The sequence below is a fragment of the Pseudorasbora parva genome, chromosome 14, assembly GCF_024679245.1.
Source record: "Pseudorasbora parva isolate DD20220531a chromosome 14, ASM2467924v1, whole genome shotgun sequence".
In the NCBI taxonomy this organism is placed as follows: Eukaryota; Metazoa; Chordata; class Actinopteri; order Cypriniformes; family Gobionidae; genus Pseudorasbora; species Pseudorasbora parva.
Window position 1 is genome coordinate 30,904,699 of NC_090185.1, and position 19,220 is coordinate 30,923,918.

A 19,220-nucleotide genomic window follows, 5' to 3' on the forward strand; every position below is an offset into this window, starting at 1 on the left:
TAGTCAAGGTATAAAATATATATATATATATATATTAGTTTGTTTCTCACACCAAGATCTTTATGGCTTCAAAAGAATATAGCGTGCATAGACAGTTCTGGGTATAGATTACTCACAAACTGTAATCCATTACTGAATTCAAATTACTGATGAAAATTGTAGTTAGTAACATAATCTATTACATTCCATTTTAGGTAATGTAATCGGATTACTTTTGACCTAACTCATTTATCACATTGATTTCAATAGAATACTCTTGTAGCATATACTGATTCAAAGAGAAAGAAAATGCACTTCACTCTTTGTTATCAACAACGCAATGTGCACTAAACATACTTCAGGCTTTCTCGAGTTGGGGTTTGGGTTTGTGTTGGCCTAAAAGCCCTAAAATTATATTTTATATTTATATATTTGGTCCAGAAAGCTTATATCATTTCATTTTATTTTTATTTTCTATAGATTTTTTTTATTTTTATTTAACTCAATAAATAATATAATTTAAGCACATTCTTCACATTCTTTCAGCTTTATTTAAATAAAAAAAAATCTCACATTGGGTAAAGTTTGGTGTCTATAACGACCTCTTGTGAAAAGAAACATGATATTTCATGACTCTTGCCACTAGATGGCCTTGTAGCTCTATATGGAGCAAATGCACTCGTCAGCTGGGTCCTAAAGTCAGTTCTTGATTTTATCTCTTCAGTATGCATTCAGATACGCATGTAGACATTATAAAATCGTTTTCTGGTAAAGTTTTAGCATTTTTAGGTTTTAATTGAGCATTTGTCAGGTTTTTCTATGTGTACTGAAGCATTTCTTGCATTCTATTCATTTCGAAGCCGGTCAAATTGACCCGTGAAGGTAAGATTTGCTACTTTATTTATTAATAAATATAAGCTCCTCGAACCCAGTCCATTTTTTCTGTCTATTCGTAGTTCAAGTGCGACAAAAGTGCCAAGGTCCTTGTTTATTACGTAATTTAGCAGACTGCCATTTTGTGTTTAAGTGATTATGTAATCAATAAGAAAAAGTATCTGTAGTCTGATTACAAGTATTTTAAAATGTAATATAATCATTTAATTTGAGGAATCAATTACTACCCAGCACTGCACATGGACTACTTTTATGATATATATATATATCACATTTCGGAGCCACAGTCCCCATTTTACTTCCATTGGGCAGAAAAACACCAGCATAAACATTCTGAAAAATCACTTTGTATTTCTCTGACAAAAAAAAAGTATTGCATTTAATTTTTTCCAGTGAACTATTCCTTTAAAATATATTTAATTACCCATTTTTAAAGTCGTAAAAAACTTTCATACATTTCACATTGCTATGAACTAAAGAACACTAGGATCCAATAGCTCTGGTTCTCCTTGTGTCCCTTATCTTCCCTTTTGTCTTTGTGCTGCGTCTCTCTGTCTCTCAATGGCTTTGTCTCATTCAGTGTGTCCCAGCAGTGGTGCAGTCCCAGTAGTCTCACGTTTCATTCAGTTTTCGGTGACTCCGTGTGGAAGTTCAAGAGACTTTCCTCCGCCAGCTGTGACAGATACTTCTATAAAAACACAAACAACCCCCCATTAAATAACACAAATGACAGTTTACTTTTAAATTACAGGCATACAAGCAGCCATTCAGCCTTGAAGAGCAACAGTTTGGTTTCTCTGACTTAAAATGGCTGACTGACAGCACCTGACTTTTATACTGAAGTTTAGGCTATAATTAGATATTGCATGTTTATGCGCACTTTTGGCCCAGAAACCAAACTCTATTAAAGATATACTTTTCAAACTCAAACATTTATGTAATTTGTCCACTGACAATGTCTAACAGTGGATAAACTGACAGAAAACTTTGACTTGCTAAGGCTAATTTTATAGCTAGCTTTTTAAGTATCCTAATTTAGTCATCTTAAGTAATATAGTCACACTTTTTGCATAATTTGAACCAAATAAAATACCAATCATATTTTGTACTAATGTTGTGCTGATGAGTAGGAAGTTGACAGTTGAGAGTCATGTTGGGGTCTGTTTTTATGATATAAAAGTGCATGTAGTTCATGTAAACTCCCATAAATGCACGTCCAATGAAAAAGCGTATTTGTTTAACAGTGAAACAAGGAGAGCTGAAACAGAAGAAGGTCAAAATGTGGGAGGAAAGCAGGTGTTTCCTGTAGTGTTTATAGTCTCTCTCTCTCTCTCTCTCTCTCTCTCTCTCTCTCTCTCTCTCTCTCTCTCTCTCTCTCTCTCTCTCTCTCTCTCTCGCTTTTCTGGGGTTAATTTCAGCTGTCACCTTCTCACTGTAGTTCTTGTAAACTCAACACAGCCTGGCAGACCTCAAGGCGGAGAAGTGAAGTATGAGGTGACGCTCTTTGGCCGACCACTCTAGTCTGAGAGACATGACAGCTGGTTGTGGTCTGACTATGATGACGGGGAATGTCCGGCTCCTTGCCGCCTCAACTATGTTGTGTTGGAGAGTGTGTTTGTCTGTCTGTATGTGTGTGTTTCTGAGGGGTTATAATGAGAAACTATATCCCACCCAGAGGACAGGGCTCCTTAGATCAGTCGATCTTACATTGCCGTCACCAGTGGTGGCGAGTAACTAAGTAAGTGTAACCTTTTCACTTACAAGGTACTATTTCCAACAAGTAGCCGTGTAGCATGGCTAAATGCTACACCACTATTTGAATTTCACATTGTTTGCGTGCGGCTTTACTGCCAAGCGAGCAATAGTCAAAGACGCTCTGCTAAGTGGTCCTCTTAGTCCACTCTTATAAATTCTCACTGATTCAATTGCTTAAGCAGCATCCATGTAGTTTGCTAGACTATAGTGTAGCTAATCTTGTACACTATTTGGCCAAACATTTTGAGACACCTGTCTTTACATGCACATGAACTTTAATGACATCCCATTCGTAATCCATAGGGTTTAATTTAGAGTTGATTCACCCTTTGCCGCTATAACAACGTCAGCTCTTCTGGGAAGGCTTCCCAAAGTTTAGGAGTGTGTTTATGGAATTTTTGACCATTCTTCTAGAAGCGCATTTGTGAGGTCAGGCACTGATGTTGGATGAGATGGCCTGACCGCAGTCTCTGCTCTAATTCATCCCAAATGTGTTCTATTGGGTTCAAGGTCAGGACTCTGTGCAGGCCAGTCAAGTTCCTCCACACTAAACTCACTCATCTATGTCTTTGTGGATCTTGCTTTTTGCACTGGTGCGCAGTCATGTTGGAACAGGAAGGGGCCGTACCCAAACTGTTCCCACAAAGTTGGGAGCATCAAATTGTCCAAAATGTCTTGGAATGCTGAAACATTAAGAGTTTCTTTCACTGGAACTAAGAGGGCCAAACCCAACCCATAAAAATAACCCAAGACCAATAACCCCCTCCACCAAACTTTACACTTGGCACAATGCAGCCAGACAAGTACCATTCTCCTGGCAACCGCCAAACCCGGACTTGTACATGGGATTGCCAGACAGAGAAGCATGATTGGTTTTATTGCAATTTTATTTTATTGATTTTATACACCAGTGGCCATGGAATTGATTGGAACCCGTGAATTCAATAATTTCAGTGTTATTTTAGTTTTATCATAGTTTTATAAAAGTATATGTTTGTATATATTGTGGTTTAATTTTTAGTCATTTCGGTATGTACTTTTGTCATTTTTATTTTTAAATATTGCATAAATATGTTTGTCATTTATTTTTCAGTTAATAATTTTAGTGTTTCAACTTAAACTTATTTCAGTTTATCGCCAAGGCACCATTTCTAATTTTAAGTTTTTCAAATAATATTCATATTTTTTATTTTTTTTATTTTTTTATTTTAAACCCAGCAAAAGCTGTTTAAATAATCATTTTACAGTCGTTTATGGTGTATTGTCATGGTGACAAAACAGTAAATTTACATATAACCTTAAAGGTGCACTATGCAACTTTCCGTCCACTGGAGGGCGCCTATTCAAAACAGATGCGTAGTTTGATGACGCAAAGTGTGAGCGCAGCATCTTGGGACATGTGGTCTTCACCTCACAGCCGGTGGAAAATAGGACTCGGGCAGAAATCACGTTCATGCATGCGGTTATTAACGTTACTGTAGTGTGAAGCAGAGCAGGACCGAGTGTTGTGGAGCTGAGCACGGCCGCTGGAGCGATTGTTAAACAAATACCCGCCTCGCAAACACTGGGACTTTTATTATGACGGGACGGGACACATTCGCCGGGCGCCTGCACTGATCCGCTCTTCCGGTTATGATTATGAGGTAACATAGCTCTGTTTATCATATTAGATTCATTTAAGTGTGTTTAAAATGATGTTATGACGTTACTCCGTGCGTTCACTTGTTCACACTGCTAAGAGTAAAGCACTCCTGCCAAATAAAACCGGAAACCGAGGGTAGCGCAGATATGATGCGATTGACAGGCGACTCCCTCAGACGCTATGCTGAAACGTCCCGGTCCTTAGTTAAAATAGCAATTTTCTCACAATTTACAAATAGTTGGAAACATTTGGGATATTGTAAGAACTCAACTGAACAAAATATATAACACTGGCCTAGTGGTTTTTGGATATTTTACTGCAAAATACTACATAGTGCCCCTTTAAAGGTTAAGAAAGAGAAAATGTTCATATTTTAATGGATAGAGAAAGGAAGACTGCATGTTTGTATTTATGACCTGTAGGTTCCTGTAGTGAATTGTACTCCGGCAGTGTGACGTCTTGGCTGTTTGTTCGTTGGTGTAAAACAAGCCACACAGGTTGCAATAAAATCCCGTCCTTGGCACAATGAACTCCACACCTGCCAAAACAACAAAAGCAGCCAGAAATCAGAACACCACCAAAACGCCACATTTTCTGAGCTATATACTGTATGTGTGTGTGTGTGTATGTGCAGGGGTGTAAAGTCAGCTCTTCTGTGAGGGAATCAAGTGCGTTAGCTGTGTGGTAATGAGTACACAAGCTCGGGCCTCGGGGGTGCAATTCACACCTCACTCAACGGGATGACAAATGCTCCACTGACATCAGCTGGCCTTAAAGGCTTCAGTTACCCACTGAGAGCCTACATCACAGCCAGAGCGGTTCATTAGCGCTGCCTGCACAGCAAAGCACTGCTATTCCTATTGCTCATACTTTCTTCTTCCGGACTACACTGTGTTCGGCTCGACTCTTTTGACCCTGTTGGACGTACCTAACGGTATGCTGTGTTCACTGATGGCTTTCTCCTGATCCTGAGACGGTGATGCAGCAGAGATGTCTGTCGCCTGAGGTGAAGGGGCCGGTAATGACTCAGGAATATCTAGAATAGAAAAACAGGTGGAATAAAATGCTTAAAGGTTTGTTGTGAATCACGGACGTGAGGACGTTATTTCATCTAAGCCTGTAAATCACATTAAACTGCCACCGCACCCACGCTTTTAGTGCCATGCACTACTGTTCGAGGCTACTGTAGTTATGAGGATCTACTAAGAACTACGTATTAGTATCAGGAAGTAACATTCCCCAACACTGGGTTCATACACGCATTTACTGACAAACTAGTCGGTTGTGGGTACCTTTCTTCTGACTGTCCTGTTTGAGACATGGCTCCTTGTTGTCCGTCTCTGCCGCCTTTCTCTCGTCATTACTCGAGTCTGTCACTTTCCCAGTCTCACTTGTGCTGCTGTGGTTTGGAGGCCCCGATGGTGTGGCTGTGTTGGTCTGTGTATCCATTTCAGCGGTGGTGCAGGTCTCCTCCAAAGCACTCTTGAACTCATGGGACGGGAACTGGTTGAGTTGAGAGACCGGCTGCTCTGGGGCAGATGCCTTCAGGGGTGTCTCACCGGGGCAGGACCGAGCACCCCCAGAGCTTTGCTTTGGGACCAAATCCAGTGTTGGAAGGGTAGGAAGCTCCACCACGTTGTCCTCGACTTCTGTTGGGGTCTTGGCATTTGGTTTAGGGCTCTCTGTCGTCGACTCAACTCCCCGGTCCTCCTCTTGAAAATCAGGTAGATCCGGTTCAACTATAGAGTCATCCTCTCCTCCGACTTCATCTACAGTCACCAGTTCCTCCATGCTTTTAGGATACCAACTCTCCTCCTCTCCATCATCTCCACTTTCCAGTCCCTTGGCAAGAAATTAATACTTTCATTCAGCAAGGATGCATTAAATTGATCAATATACACAGTAAAGACATTCATCATGTTACAAAAGATTTCTATTCCAAATAAATGCTGTTTTATTTGAATTTTCTATTCATCAAAGAACAATGGATGACAAATTTATTATAACTGTATCATAATATTCCAGGTTGACAATGTCGAGATTCATCAGGCTCAAATTGTGAAAGAATGGTTGGGAGGGGGCAGGAAGAATCATTTTCACACTTGAACCTGACCAAAAAAATGTATGCACCTCTTGATGGAAATAAATGTGATGTTATTTCCATCAAGTGGTGCATACATTTTTGGTCAAGATCATGTTTTGTGAATTTAAGGTCTGGACTCAGAGGTGTCAATTCATGTGTGAAAATTATTCTTCATGCTCCCTCCCAACCATTCTTTCACAATTTGAGCCTGAGGAATCTTGACATTGTCATCCTGGAATAGCCAGGATGTGTCTTCCTATATGTGTTTAAGAAATGAAAAGACACTCCATAACACATAAACACTCCATCAGTTAGTGATAGAAGAACTGTTGCCAAACATGTATCATTTGCCTATTTAAATTCAAACAGCAACTTTTTTTGTCCTGGCAGTGTATATTGAGAATAATATATCATGACGCACGGATCCATTGTACAGTTACACATGCGTTTTATTTCTCAACTGTTTACGTTCACTTAAAACATAATTGGCTGAGTTTATATGAACATTCGCCAAGACTGGCATTTTGACATTATTTTGTGTGTATTTGACTGTTAAAACGCAATAAGAAGCAGAAAAGGCAGTTTTATGTGCACACACTTTGGGTAATGAGTAAAATCTGGAGCAATGCAAAACTCCCACTCTGAAAGCCTCTGTTACAGCATCCGGAGCAAATGAAAGAAGTGAGTGAGTGGAGGTGTGCAACTTGTGTGTAACTCACAGTCGGAGAGATGAGAGCGACAGCGTATTGTGTCTATTCTGCGGCAAATAAGCATTGGAAGCGTTTGAGATATTTCAGTTTTGATATAAGTTTGGTTTTAGTCGGTTATTTGATGCTATAAAAACGGGGAGTGTGACGTCATGATTGACAGTTGAGACTGACGTCTTCTCTGAGTGAAATTGTCACTTAGGCACTAACAGACTTTTTTCTGCATTTTTGGGAGCAGATTGGTGCTTTAGCTTTAAATTTCTACATTCGCATAACTGTTTATTTCACACCAACATAATGAATTGTTCTGCATCTGTGAGAGCGCGGACAGGCTTTTGATATCACAGCTCTACTTCCTGCTCTCTACAGCGCAGACTCCCATCCCAAATCTGCGCAAGATGTCAGCGCCATATTTGGACATTGGCGGCTTCACTTTTCTTCAGTGGAAGGCAGTGAGGACGCGTCGTCCATATTTTTTTATGGTCTTGGCTGAAATACAGCAGCATTTGGTGGGGTGTTAATGTCAAGCCCCGTATTCTTGCTTGGTTAATTTTCCCACTCTAGCTAGAAAATGGCTGCGCAAATGGATTTTTAAATGCCAATCAAGTGTTTATATTATATTTATTACTTGTGGTATTGTAATTCCAAGGAAGACAAAAAATACAGCCATAATTTAAATGTGGGATACCTTCTTACGTCTTGCAAAAAAACTCCCAATTTGGAGACAGGTGGTCACCCTATAGATGAATGAATGTTTACCTCACTGTCCCCATCTCTGTCACACTTTGAGGACTCTTCAGGTTTGCTGTTATGAGGAGATGCTGATCTTTCTTTGGCTTTATGTTCTTCCTTCTGTAATGCATTAAAAAAGCAGTGCTATTCAAATACTGTCTTGAAGGGTTTTATTACCTAACGAATAGAGAATCATAGTTTTATAAATATCCTATCTATCTATTCTGCTATTAGTGTGGCAAGCAACATCTAGTTGGTATCTGAGAGGTAATGAGGGTCTGATCTAGTGTTTATTCATATAACCGTATTCCACAGAATAAATATGCAATTGTTTTGTAATTCATACATTTTTATCTTCATGCAGTCATCAGTTGTACATATACATTTTTCTTTTGCTTTTCTTTTCGTGACAGCTGTACAAGACATGTAAAGACAGCTGTGTCCAGGGTCATGAAGGTCAGTAACGCTCCACATGTATCCACTGACACACTTGCCCTTTGTAGGTTTTACAGGTCCCTCCCTATATGTTAAAATGTGAGAATGAATCATTAGTAGATCATGTTTGCCTTGTGTGGATGTATCATGCTGTTCCAGCGATGAACCTTGAAGGGAAAGGATATCACCTATGTTTTATCTAATGGTGTGTTTGCGAGGGTGGTTTAGGAATATGACAGGCATGTGACCAGGCAAAAGGAACAGTCTCCAGGAGAAATCAACGGCCACCCAGATGAGCGATTTACAGCTCACCTGTAACCCGTATGACAGTTGCTTACGAATGAGAACTAAGGGCCAGATTTACTAAACCTCAAATTAGCGTGATGGCAGTGGAAAGTTCTGTGCGTGATCGACTGACGACACGCAAATTAAAGAACAGACGCAGCCAGAACATTTCCATAATGACCAGCGCAATCTACCAAGAGCAGCGCAAATTAGCTAATAATATATATATAGGCCTATACACACACACACACACACACACACACACACACACACACACACACACACACACACACACACACACACACACACACACACAAATCTATAATACATTTAATATTCATAACTCTGAAGTGTATGGTTTCAAATCTTGTGATTCAGTTGAAACATTATCCACAGTTGTTCTCAAAAGTATCCCTAATGAGGATGTGAAAGGTGTAGGACATGCCTGATTTTCGGACTCTTTCTCCTCCTTATCTTGTTTTCGGCTAGACCTCTTGCTACGTCCTCTGTCTTCAGCAATCCGGCTGGAGCTTGTGTCGTCCGTCACGTCTGACTCCGAGTGTCGTGGCCTGTGATAGTCGCCACCTTCCCGTCTCTTACTTTTCCCTTCATGTCTCTGATGTTGTGGCCTGCTCAGTTTATCAGTCTTGTAAAGTGAATCCTTCTTGTAAAAGTCATCTATGGAGTGGTAGGAGGAGAAGGAGGAACCCTGAGGACTTCCGCGTGGGTACCAATCCCTGCCCCGCTCGTCCCCGGGCCCCATACGAGGGCTGATCCGGTCCCCTGATTTAAGGTAGGGTTTCCTGCGCTCGGACAGCCACCCGTTGGCTCGCTCCTCTTCGTCATTCCTCCAGTCGTCTCTCTCACGGGGGTCCTCATCGCCGCGGGAATGGGACGTCCAGTCCCAAGAGGCCCGCCGGGGCCCCATGCCGTTGCTCCAGTCGGGCCGACAGGACGGCCCCGGTGGACTGTGAGCAGAACTACATGAAGTGAAGCTCGGACTGTGGGAGCGCGGACTCAGAGAACGACTGACCGGGCTACGAGATCTTGCACGTTCTGGGTGGTACCTACACAAACCAGCAGCAGTCGAGACAATGATGAAAACAAAGAAAAATATTTTACAAAACATAAAAAAACCCACAAATGTACTCATTCTTATTTTTATATTAGGGTGAAAAGACGTCCCCGGGAAATGTTCAAAACAGCCTGTAAATACACCGCAAAAAAATCCCATCCATCATAGCCTGCTGGTAACCAGAGCAGTCGTGCAGTGATTATTTTCACCAACAGAGGGAGCTGTAAGCTACACTGATTAAGAATAGCAGGACACCACTACTTTAGCTATGAAGAACTAAACCTAGTCGACAGCAGAGCACTATTATCTATCTTCAGTTGTCAGAAGAGACACCTTTATCAGTTTCAAGGTAGTTACATTCTAGCTGTTCATGTTAAAGTAAATGCTGTTTGTCTGTACTATATTACCATACAGTAACATGCATATAATATTATACTGTATGCAATTTTAAAAGTTGAACACCAAAACGTCTGCCATTACAACGCAGTAATTTACACACACACGTTTGTTTTGCTATATAAGTAAGGACACATAATAGTTTTTATACTTTACAAACTGTAAATTCTATCCCCCTACAGTGCCCCTAAACTTACCATCACAGGAAACGTTCTGCATTTTAATAAAACAGTGTTTAGTATGTTTTTAAAGCTATGTTAAATATGAGGACAAATGAAATGTCGTATTTCATGTTTGTGTCGTGCATACCAGTGTTACACCCATGTCATTGTACAAATTAGTGTCCTCATAAATCACAAACACCCACCCAAACCCACACATATGTTTTATGGGGACTTTTCATAGACAAGGATTTTTTTATACTGTACAAACTGGATATCTCCTAACCTTAACCCTACCCATCAAAGAAAACATTCTGCATTTAATTTAATTTTCAAAAAACTGAATTTATTATGATTTAAGCTGTTTTCACAAGGACAAGGATTTCGGATATCGCCATCTTGGTGGAGACATTTTGTCCCCATAATGTGGGGTTTACAAGGACACACACACACACTTTTGATTCACTATCTTTGTGGGGACTCTCCATAGACTTAATGGTTTTTATACCGTACAAACTGTGCATTATATCCCCTTACACTGCCCCTGCCCCTAAACCTACCCACCACAGGAAACATTCTGCATTTTTACAATGTAGGTGATCTCCGTAGGTTTTACTATCCTTATGGGGACATCTGGTCCCCTCAATGTAATATAAACAAAGACAAACACACACACACACACCCTTTCCTTAGTACTTTTTTTCCCTTCATTATGATATCAGGACAGTTGTATTTATCCTGACGCTTTTGACTTACTCCCTCAAAAATGTGAGTTTTATTTTTGGATTTTAATTCATTAGAAATTCCTTGTATATGTGAAATGCATTTTTAAATAAATATATGGTCCCAAACTTATAAAATGACGCATAAATATGTCCTGATGTCATTCTCACCTGTCAGTCTCCTGCATCTCATCTCGCTCTCTCTGGGAATTGATGTCTTGGATGATTGAATCGACATCTTTACCTGGTTTCTGCATCAGAAAGTAAAACACTCAGAGTTTGGTTTGTTCAAGTGTGATCACGATGAGACAGGATGACACATACCTTCAGCTGCAGCTCCTTGTATCTCTTGGACATGCGGATGAGAAGTTTTTGTCCATTGATGGAGGCCGGCTGCAGTTGGTAGTACTGCACCATCGCCTGAGCCGCCTCCACGTATGCCATTTCAAGAAAAGCCTGACAGAAAGCATGCATGAAACATAAAATGTGTCAAATGTGATCCTAACAGATCTTTTAAGATATTCTCTTTAATTGCGTAATAAATCTTCAAGACAGTTACAAGATCAATTCAACGCCAGGCATTTCAGGCACATGTCAATCTTGGCACTGGACCCAGAATGTGATCCAGTTGGTACTAACAACACCAATTAAAAAGTCAATCAAATGTGATTAACGAATCAAGGGGATGGAGACATCATCTGTGTCAGGGTTTAAAGATAAAGCACATGAAATGCCTCCAGCCTGGCACTATTTACCACAAACTGTGTGATCAATCAACTCAGGACACTGCTATCGTCATTCCCAGGTAAAACAGTTGTTGAAATTAATATTACAGCTTGCAAAAATTGCGTCACCATGAAACACCATGTGTACTGCGGTGCGATCGGAAAAGGGCACTTTCACGATTAAAGGGGCAGAGGCTCAGTGACCTTTTATGAGGATTTACTAAGCGGTAACCTCCCGCAGATTCTCTTGAAGCCAACACAGAGGTGACTTAAACTGAAATTCATCGAATTGGCTCCAGAAGGGAGTCAATTCCATATATCTGTCATGTTAAAATGCCCAACTTTACAGCAGAACATGCTGAACATATTTACAGCCTGATAGAAGATTGTGTTTTGGCCTTTCAAGTTCGGCATAATTAAGGGCATGGCTACTTGTGTGATAGGTAGAATGGAACTATGGTCAAGCTAGGTGGGCGTAGTTTCAGCAACAAGGCACCTCAGCTCCACCCAAGTCCCGCTTGATAAGTGAGTTCAGTGTGCACAATTTGCCGTAGAGATATGTGCGAGAGGTCTGTGCCTGCCTTCAATTGATGGCACGCTGAAAGGGTGTTGAACATACAGTGGGGCAAAAAAGTATTTAGTCAGCCACCAATGGTGCAAGTTCTCCCACTTAAAAAGATGAGAGGGGCCTGTAATTTTCATCATAGTTACACTTCAACTATGAGAGACAGAATTAGAAAAAAAATCCAGAAAATCACATTGTCTGATTTTTAAAGAATTTATTTGCAAATTATGGTGGAAAATAAGTATTTGGTCACCTACAAAAAGCATGATTTCTGGCTCTCACAGACATGTAACTTCTTCTTTAATAGGCTCCTCTGTCCTCCAATTTTTACCTGTATTAATGGCACCTGTTTGAACTCGTTATCAGTATAAAAGACACCTGTCCACAACCTCAAACAGTCAGACTCCAAACTCCACTATGGCCAAGACCAAAGAGCTGTCAAAGGACACCAGAAACAAAATTGTAGACCTGCACCAGGCTGGGAAGACTGAATCTGCAATAGGTAAGCAGCTTGGTGTGAAGAAATCAAAGGTGGGAGCAATTACTAGAAAATGGAAGACATACAAGACCACTGATAATCTCCCTCGATCTGAGGCTCCACGCAAGATCTCACCCTGTGGGGTCAAAATGATCACAAGAACGGTGAGCAAAAATCCCAGAACCATACGGGGCGACCTAGTGAATGACCTGCAGAGAGCTGGGACCAAAGTAACAAAGGCTACCATCAGTAACACACTATGCCGCCAGGGACTTAAATCCTGGAGTGCCAGACGTGTCCCCCTGCTCAAGCCAGTATATGTCCGGGCCCGTCTGAAGTTTACTAGAGAGCATTTGGATGATCCAGAAGAGGACTGGGATAATGTCATATGGTCAGATGAAACTAAAATAGAGCTTTTGATAAAAACTCAACTTGTCGTGTTTGGAGGAGAAAGAATGCTGAGAAAGAATTGCTCCATACCTACTGTGAAGATGTGGGCTGTTGGCTGTTTTTCTGCAAAGGAACCAGGACCACTGATCCGTGTAAAGGAAAGAATGAATGGGGTCATATATCGTGAGATTTTGAGTAAAAACCTCCTTCCATCAGCAAGAGCATTGACGATGAAATGTGGCTGGGTCTTTCAGCATGACAATGATCCTAAACACACCACCTGGGCAACGAAGGAGTGGCTTGTAAGAAGCATTTCAAGGTCCTGGAGTGGCCTAGCCGGTCTCCAGATATCAACCCCATTTAAAATCTTTGGAGGGAGTTGAAAATCCGTGTTGACCAGCGACAGCCCCAAACCATCACTGCTCTAGAGGAGATCTGCATGGAGGAATGGGCCAAACTACCAGCAACAGTGTGTAAAACCTTGTGGCAACTTACAGAAAACGATTGACCTCTGTCATTGCCAACAAAGGGCATAAGTATTGAGACAAACTTTTGTTATTGACCAAATACTTATTTTCCACCATAATTTGCAAATAAATTCTTTAAAAATCAGTACTTTACACTTCTGACTTAATTATTCCTAAAATCAGAGGGAAATGATTGGTGAATAACACGGATGCAGAAACACCAAACCCTGGTTGAAAGTCTAAACTGGACATAAACTGTAAACTCTAATCTGATTGGCTGATTGTAATGTTGATCCAGGAACATGCCTAACTTGAATGCTGAGTTGTACCTGATGCGTCGAGCGCATGAGGATGTAGTTGGTCACTTTGCCGAAGGGCAGGCCCAGGTTGATGACATCATTCTCCGTGCAGCTGCCCTCGGGGAGGTTACAGATGTGGACGACACGCCCGGGACACGCCTTACGCTGAAGAAACTGAGAGAGGACGGGACACAACGAAACAGTCCTGAGATTGTTACACATTCTGAGTCACACTTTTTTTTTGTCCTATAAATTGTTTACATCTGATCAACATTGTCGGAAATGTTTACGAGCATTTGAATATATCAGATTAAATATATGTGAACAAAGAAGATATTTGTGGCTAGCAGTGTTTAAGTGTGATCTCTTTATACTTGAGCCCCTGCTGTGCTCAAAGTGACCTGTGATCCTCTTCACTAAAAAAATAAATAAAAATAAAATAAAATTGTTTTTTGTTGTTGTTGTTTTTTTAGCATTAATCCATATTAGAAAATACCAAAATTCTGAAATTATTTTAAAAATAAATTTTAATACAATTCTTAAAAAATAGAAATCTGGATAATTAATATTACATTTATTTATATATTAAAAACTACAGAAAGTTTCAATTTTTGCAAATTAATCTATATTACACAACAATAAAAAGACTCAAGCTGTAAATGATCTAAAATAGATAGAACATGTAATAATAATTCTATATTATATTATTATACCATAATTTAAAGACTCTAGAAGCGTGAAAATGTAATTTGATTTGATTAATGTACACTACCATTCAAAAACTTGGGGTCGGATTTAAAAAATTTTTTTAAAAAGAGTCTCTTATACTCACCTAGCAAAAATACAGTAAAACGGTGATATTTTGAAATATTACAATTTAATATAACTGTTTTCTACTGTAATATTTTTAAAAAAATAATGTATTTCATTACTCCAGTCTTAAGTGTCACATGATCCTTCAGAAATCATTCTAATATGGTGATTTGCTGCTCAAGAAACATTTATGATTATTAATGTTGAAATCAGTTGTGATGCTTACTATTTTTATGGGGGGGAGAGAGCATGTGTTACTATATATACATATATATATACATACATATATACATATATACATATATATATATATATATATATATATATATATATATATATATATATATATATACATACATACATACGTACGTACATACATACATACATACATACATACATACATACATACATATATATATTTACCTGTATTTATAGCACAATCTAAATATTCTAAAAAGTGTCAAATTAAAATAAAATTTAAATTGTAAAATTATTATTATTTACATTTTTCCGAAGCGCTACAGTGAGATGGGTCCAGGCTGGCTGATTGACAGCAGCAAGTGTGAAAGGCGCACCGCCCATATCAGCGCAGGGTCGGAGACCAGGGTCAGTGTTTACACTGCAATTTACACACCATAGGAAGAGTATTATAGCGTAAGGACCACAGAGATCTGCAGAGCCCGTGAGAACCGATTAATTATCATGGCTGCCGATCGTGAGAATGAAAGTAGTGAAACTTGTGACGTTCCTGTTGTCAGTGTAAATGATTCAACCATGACGCTCAGACTGGATCTCAAAAGCTCTCCTAAAAAGTCTCTGAATGTGACCACCACTCGCCAATTCAAAGCCTTATATCAATGTTAATCTAGACACGGTTGATTTCTGGGTTTATCTGCGGCTGGCTGCTGACCGACTCTAACAGTTTGAGCAGAGCTTGTGATAATTCTGTGAATGGCTTCCTGCCAGACTTTGCCAAACAGGTCACATTAGGTCCATCTCCATTAACACATACAAAAATAGACCCCCAAACTGGCTGTTTATGCCTTCGCTATATGTTATACAAGTCAGAATGTAACTCTGAATGGCTTATGTGCCGGGATAGTGAAATACAACACCAGTGTTTTGGAGTTGGTTCAGCTCATTGTGGGCAGTCAAAGCTTGAAGCTCTGGCAATGATCAAGGTGATTATGTTGAAATGCTGAGTGAAACATCTCTGGCATTGCAGTGAAACCCGGAGGGGTTGTGGCTGCCGCTGATTGGCTGGCAAGGATTGCCCTCAAAATATTTTTTATGATTGGTCTGCCAAAGCAACTGGAACTCAAAGTATAAAAAGTGCTTTTTGTAGAGATGGGCAGATTTCAAGGTCATCGTCATGAAAGAGAGATGAGCTCCACTATGGGGTCAAATTTCCGGCAAAAGTAATGCGGTCACGGATCCAAAAACAATAAGCGTGATTTCAAAATGTAAAAACCCAAGAACACATATATTGCACAAAATGCAAAAAAAAAAAATAATGCAAAAATAATTGTTATAAGCAGCATGCATCATGAAATGAAAAGAGCATTTAAAAAAATAACGAGCATGAAACAAAACATTAAACACATTAAAATTATATTATTACTAATTATTTGTTCTTAAAAACTATGTTTTCCTTGGTTTTATTACTCTGTATTTTGTGCTCTCTTCTGGCCTAGAAATCTAGACGCACCCTAGTGGCAGCAAATGTAATTTGCAGCGAGTGTCCTCTAGCAACTCTCGTTGGCTTGCAAGCTTGAAAAACTAAACTCTAGTCAGGCCAATCACATCGTGTATAGAGTCGGTGGGCGGGGTTTAACATAATGACGGCAGAGTTACTACGGTTCCACGTGAACTCCCTGCTACTTTCCTGCTAATAAAGAACGGCACTGAAGTTTTTCTTAAAAAAGGAAGATGTGTTCGGCGTTTTGCCAACCAAATACAGTGTCAACTAGCTCTTCTGGAGGAAAAACGCTTGGGGCTCAGCCACAACCCACTTGTGATTGTTGTCTTACCACTGATAGCGCTTTAGTTGGTTGTAGCGCTATCCTATCACGTGCAGATGGAGTTTGAAAGACAACCGTTTACCCCGCCCCCAGGATTGAGCCCTGTCTATGGTGAGTTTCCAGACCAAACATCTTGATGTGGGTCTGGCTTGTCAGGCTAGCTCTCTTACATTTTCAGCTCATATTTTATTCTTTATTTACATCCTCTTCTTTCCATGTTCTGCGCTTGTTTTTCCAAATCTTGCACTAGTTTTATGTAAATAGTGTTGTTTCAACTCTCCTCGATGATCAAATCATAGCTCTTGCCGGAGCTTGCCGCCGGCACCCATTGAAAACGAATGACTTCTGGCCACTTTGATGCTCTTGCCGTGGCGGGTCTTGAGCGATTTGAGCGTCGATGAGGGTCGAAATCAGGTCAACTTTTTGGGTGATGAGCTATGACGCGGTTCGACGGCAACCAATCAGAATGTGGAAGTGCTCCGCTTGTATTTTTAGTGGGAATGCAATTAATTTTTTTCAAAACAACACCGATGCTGCACTTCAACCAGAGCAGTTATTGTAATGTAGGCTTCTCACAAATTAAAGGGATAGTTCACCCAAAAATGAGCATTTGATGTTTATCTGCTTACCCCCAGGGCATCCAAGATGTAGGTGTTTTTTGTTTCTTCAGTAGAACACATGAAGATTTTTAACTCCAACCGTTGCTCGTTTAATGCATGTCAATGGGGTGTTTTTCTGTGAGTCACTATGAGAGTAAAAAACACAGACATACAAATCCATATTAAACTCTGTGGCTTGTGGCGAAACATTGACGTCTTAAGACACAAAATGATTGGTTTCTGCGAGAAACCCAACAGTATTTGTGGTATTTTTTTACCTCATATCAGACGAATCTCATCTAGTATTCCCAATGCCATTACTTCCGCCGAAGAAGGTTAAAATTACTGCGCGATCATATGTATGTGTTTAGATGCCTCATTCGACCGATATATATATATATATATATATATATATATATATATATATATATATATATATATATATATATATACACACACACACACACACACACACACACACACACATACACACACATCTACGATTGTGCTGGGTTTTTGACCTTCTTCGGCAGAACTAGTGGCGTTGGGAACACTGGATGAGATTTATCCGATCGCTTCGTGTGTCGCCACGAGCAGCTGTGTTTAATATGCATTCATATGGCTTTTTGTTTTTTACTCTCATTGAATAACACCCCTTTGACATGCATTATACGTCAACGGTTGGAGTTAAAAACTCTTCATGTGTGTTCTACTGAAGAAACAAACACCCCTACATCTTGGATGCCCTGGGGGTAAGCAGATAAAACATCACATTTTCATTTTTGGGTGAACTATCCCTTTAATGTTCATTTTAATTAAAGACCAAGGTTAGTAAACATCTCCTATAAACTGCACGGTGAAATTAGCTCAGCCATTGCACACACTGTAAAGAGAGTAACAAGGACGTAGATTTTACACCAATCTCAGTGCAAGTCTGAATCAATGAAACACTGGAGGAGCTAGTTATTCAAACCGAACCTTGAGCAGGATGTTTCTAATTTATTGCGGTGCACATTCAGCTTCTGTACCAATAAGTGCATTCCTTAGCCCAGCACTAATGTGAACGACTGAAAAAACATTAAAGTTTGCAAAACAAACCTTGCTCAATCCTTTATCTTTACTCAAAGTAGTGAGAATGACAGAGAATCTGCATTAATAGACACAGTTTTAGGTAATAGTGCAGCCCATAGCTGATTAGAAGTAGTATTTCAGTAAGACAGTAATAGCGTGAGTTAGCCGGTTAGCCAGAGACCTACACAATTAACACATTGTAGAGCACAGGGACTTATCGACAGAGTGCTATCCAGTAACCGCTGAAGTGTTTGAGGTGGTTCAAGTTTTCTCTGGTGCCTGCAGATTTCAGTGAAATACGTAGTGCTGTAATATGACCGTCAACTGAGACAATGACACGATTAGATTTGTCATGAACACATCATAAATTAGGAGAACGAAAGACAATCCCTTTGGAGATCTCGTGATGACTGGCACCATATCATGCAACAAATGCATTCCCATTTGTTTGCTTATCTAGAGAGGGTTTAAACTGCTTTGCACAAGCCCTGAAACAGGTTCATCTGAAACCTATAGCTTGCACTTTCTAAATTTCATAGATCTCCCGGCATTCCTCCCGTCAGGAAGCCTTTATCCCCAGGGATCAGGTTACGATTCTGTGGACTGAAATTGAATTCCCAGCCTCAGAGCCTCCGAAGAATCCTGGAACAGCGCGCACAATCTTGATTACTTGGCCAGACGGTTTGATCTGTCAATGCTGAAAATGCCCTTTCTTTGCGGACTGATTTTTTTGTTGTTTTTTTGCATCCTCTCACGCGATAAGCTGAAAACTAAAAGAGTTATTAAAGTGCCGCCAATGTACAGCTGCAGTTTAACAGGTGGGTTTTATAGGAGCTAACATTAGCCTGTGCCTTCACCTCTTCCAATGGACTAAATCATAAATAACTTGGCTAAAAAGACCACCATAAAGAATCTTTGTGCAAGTC

General features: G+C 40.0%; 1 protein-coding gene across 6 annotated transcripts in view; it reads right to left on the bottom strand.

Moving 5' to 3' along the window:
• Positions 1–29: 29 nt before the first annotated feature.
• The window catches only part of rbm20 (RNA binding motif protein 20), an 86,773-nt gene continuing 67,582 nt past the window's right edge, over positions 30–19,220 (bottom strand). For all 6 annotated transcript variants that reach the window (XM_067416226.1, XM_067416224.1, XM_067416225.1 and 3 more), the window contains 9 exons: positions 13,821–13,964; positions 11,191–11,322; positions 11,038–11,117; positions 8,958–9,579; positions 7,820–7,912; positions 5,563–6,112; positions 5,199–5,306; positions 4,687–4,808; positions 30–1,561 (listed from right to left, as the gene is read on the bottom strand). In XM_067416226.1, coding sequence (XP_067272327.1) covers positions 1,493–1,561; positions 4,687–4,808; positions 5,199–5,306; positions 5,563–6,112; positions 7,820–7,912; positions 8,958–9,579; positions 11,038–11,117; positions 11,191–11,322; positions 13,821–13,964 — 1,920 coding nt within the window. In that variant the 3' untranslated portion in view covers positions 30–1,492. The remainder of the gene's footprint in view (positions 1,562–4,686; positions 4,809–5,198; positions 5,307–5,562; positions 6,113–7,819; positions 7,913–8,957; positions 9,580–11,037; positions 11,118–11,190; positions 11,323–13,820; positions 13,965–19,220) is intronic.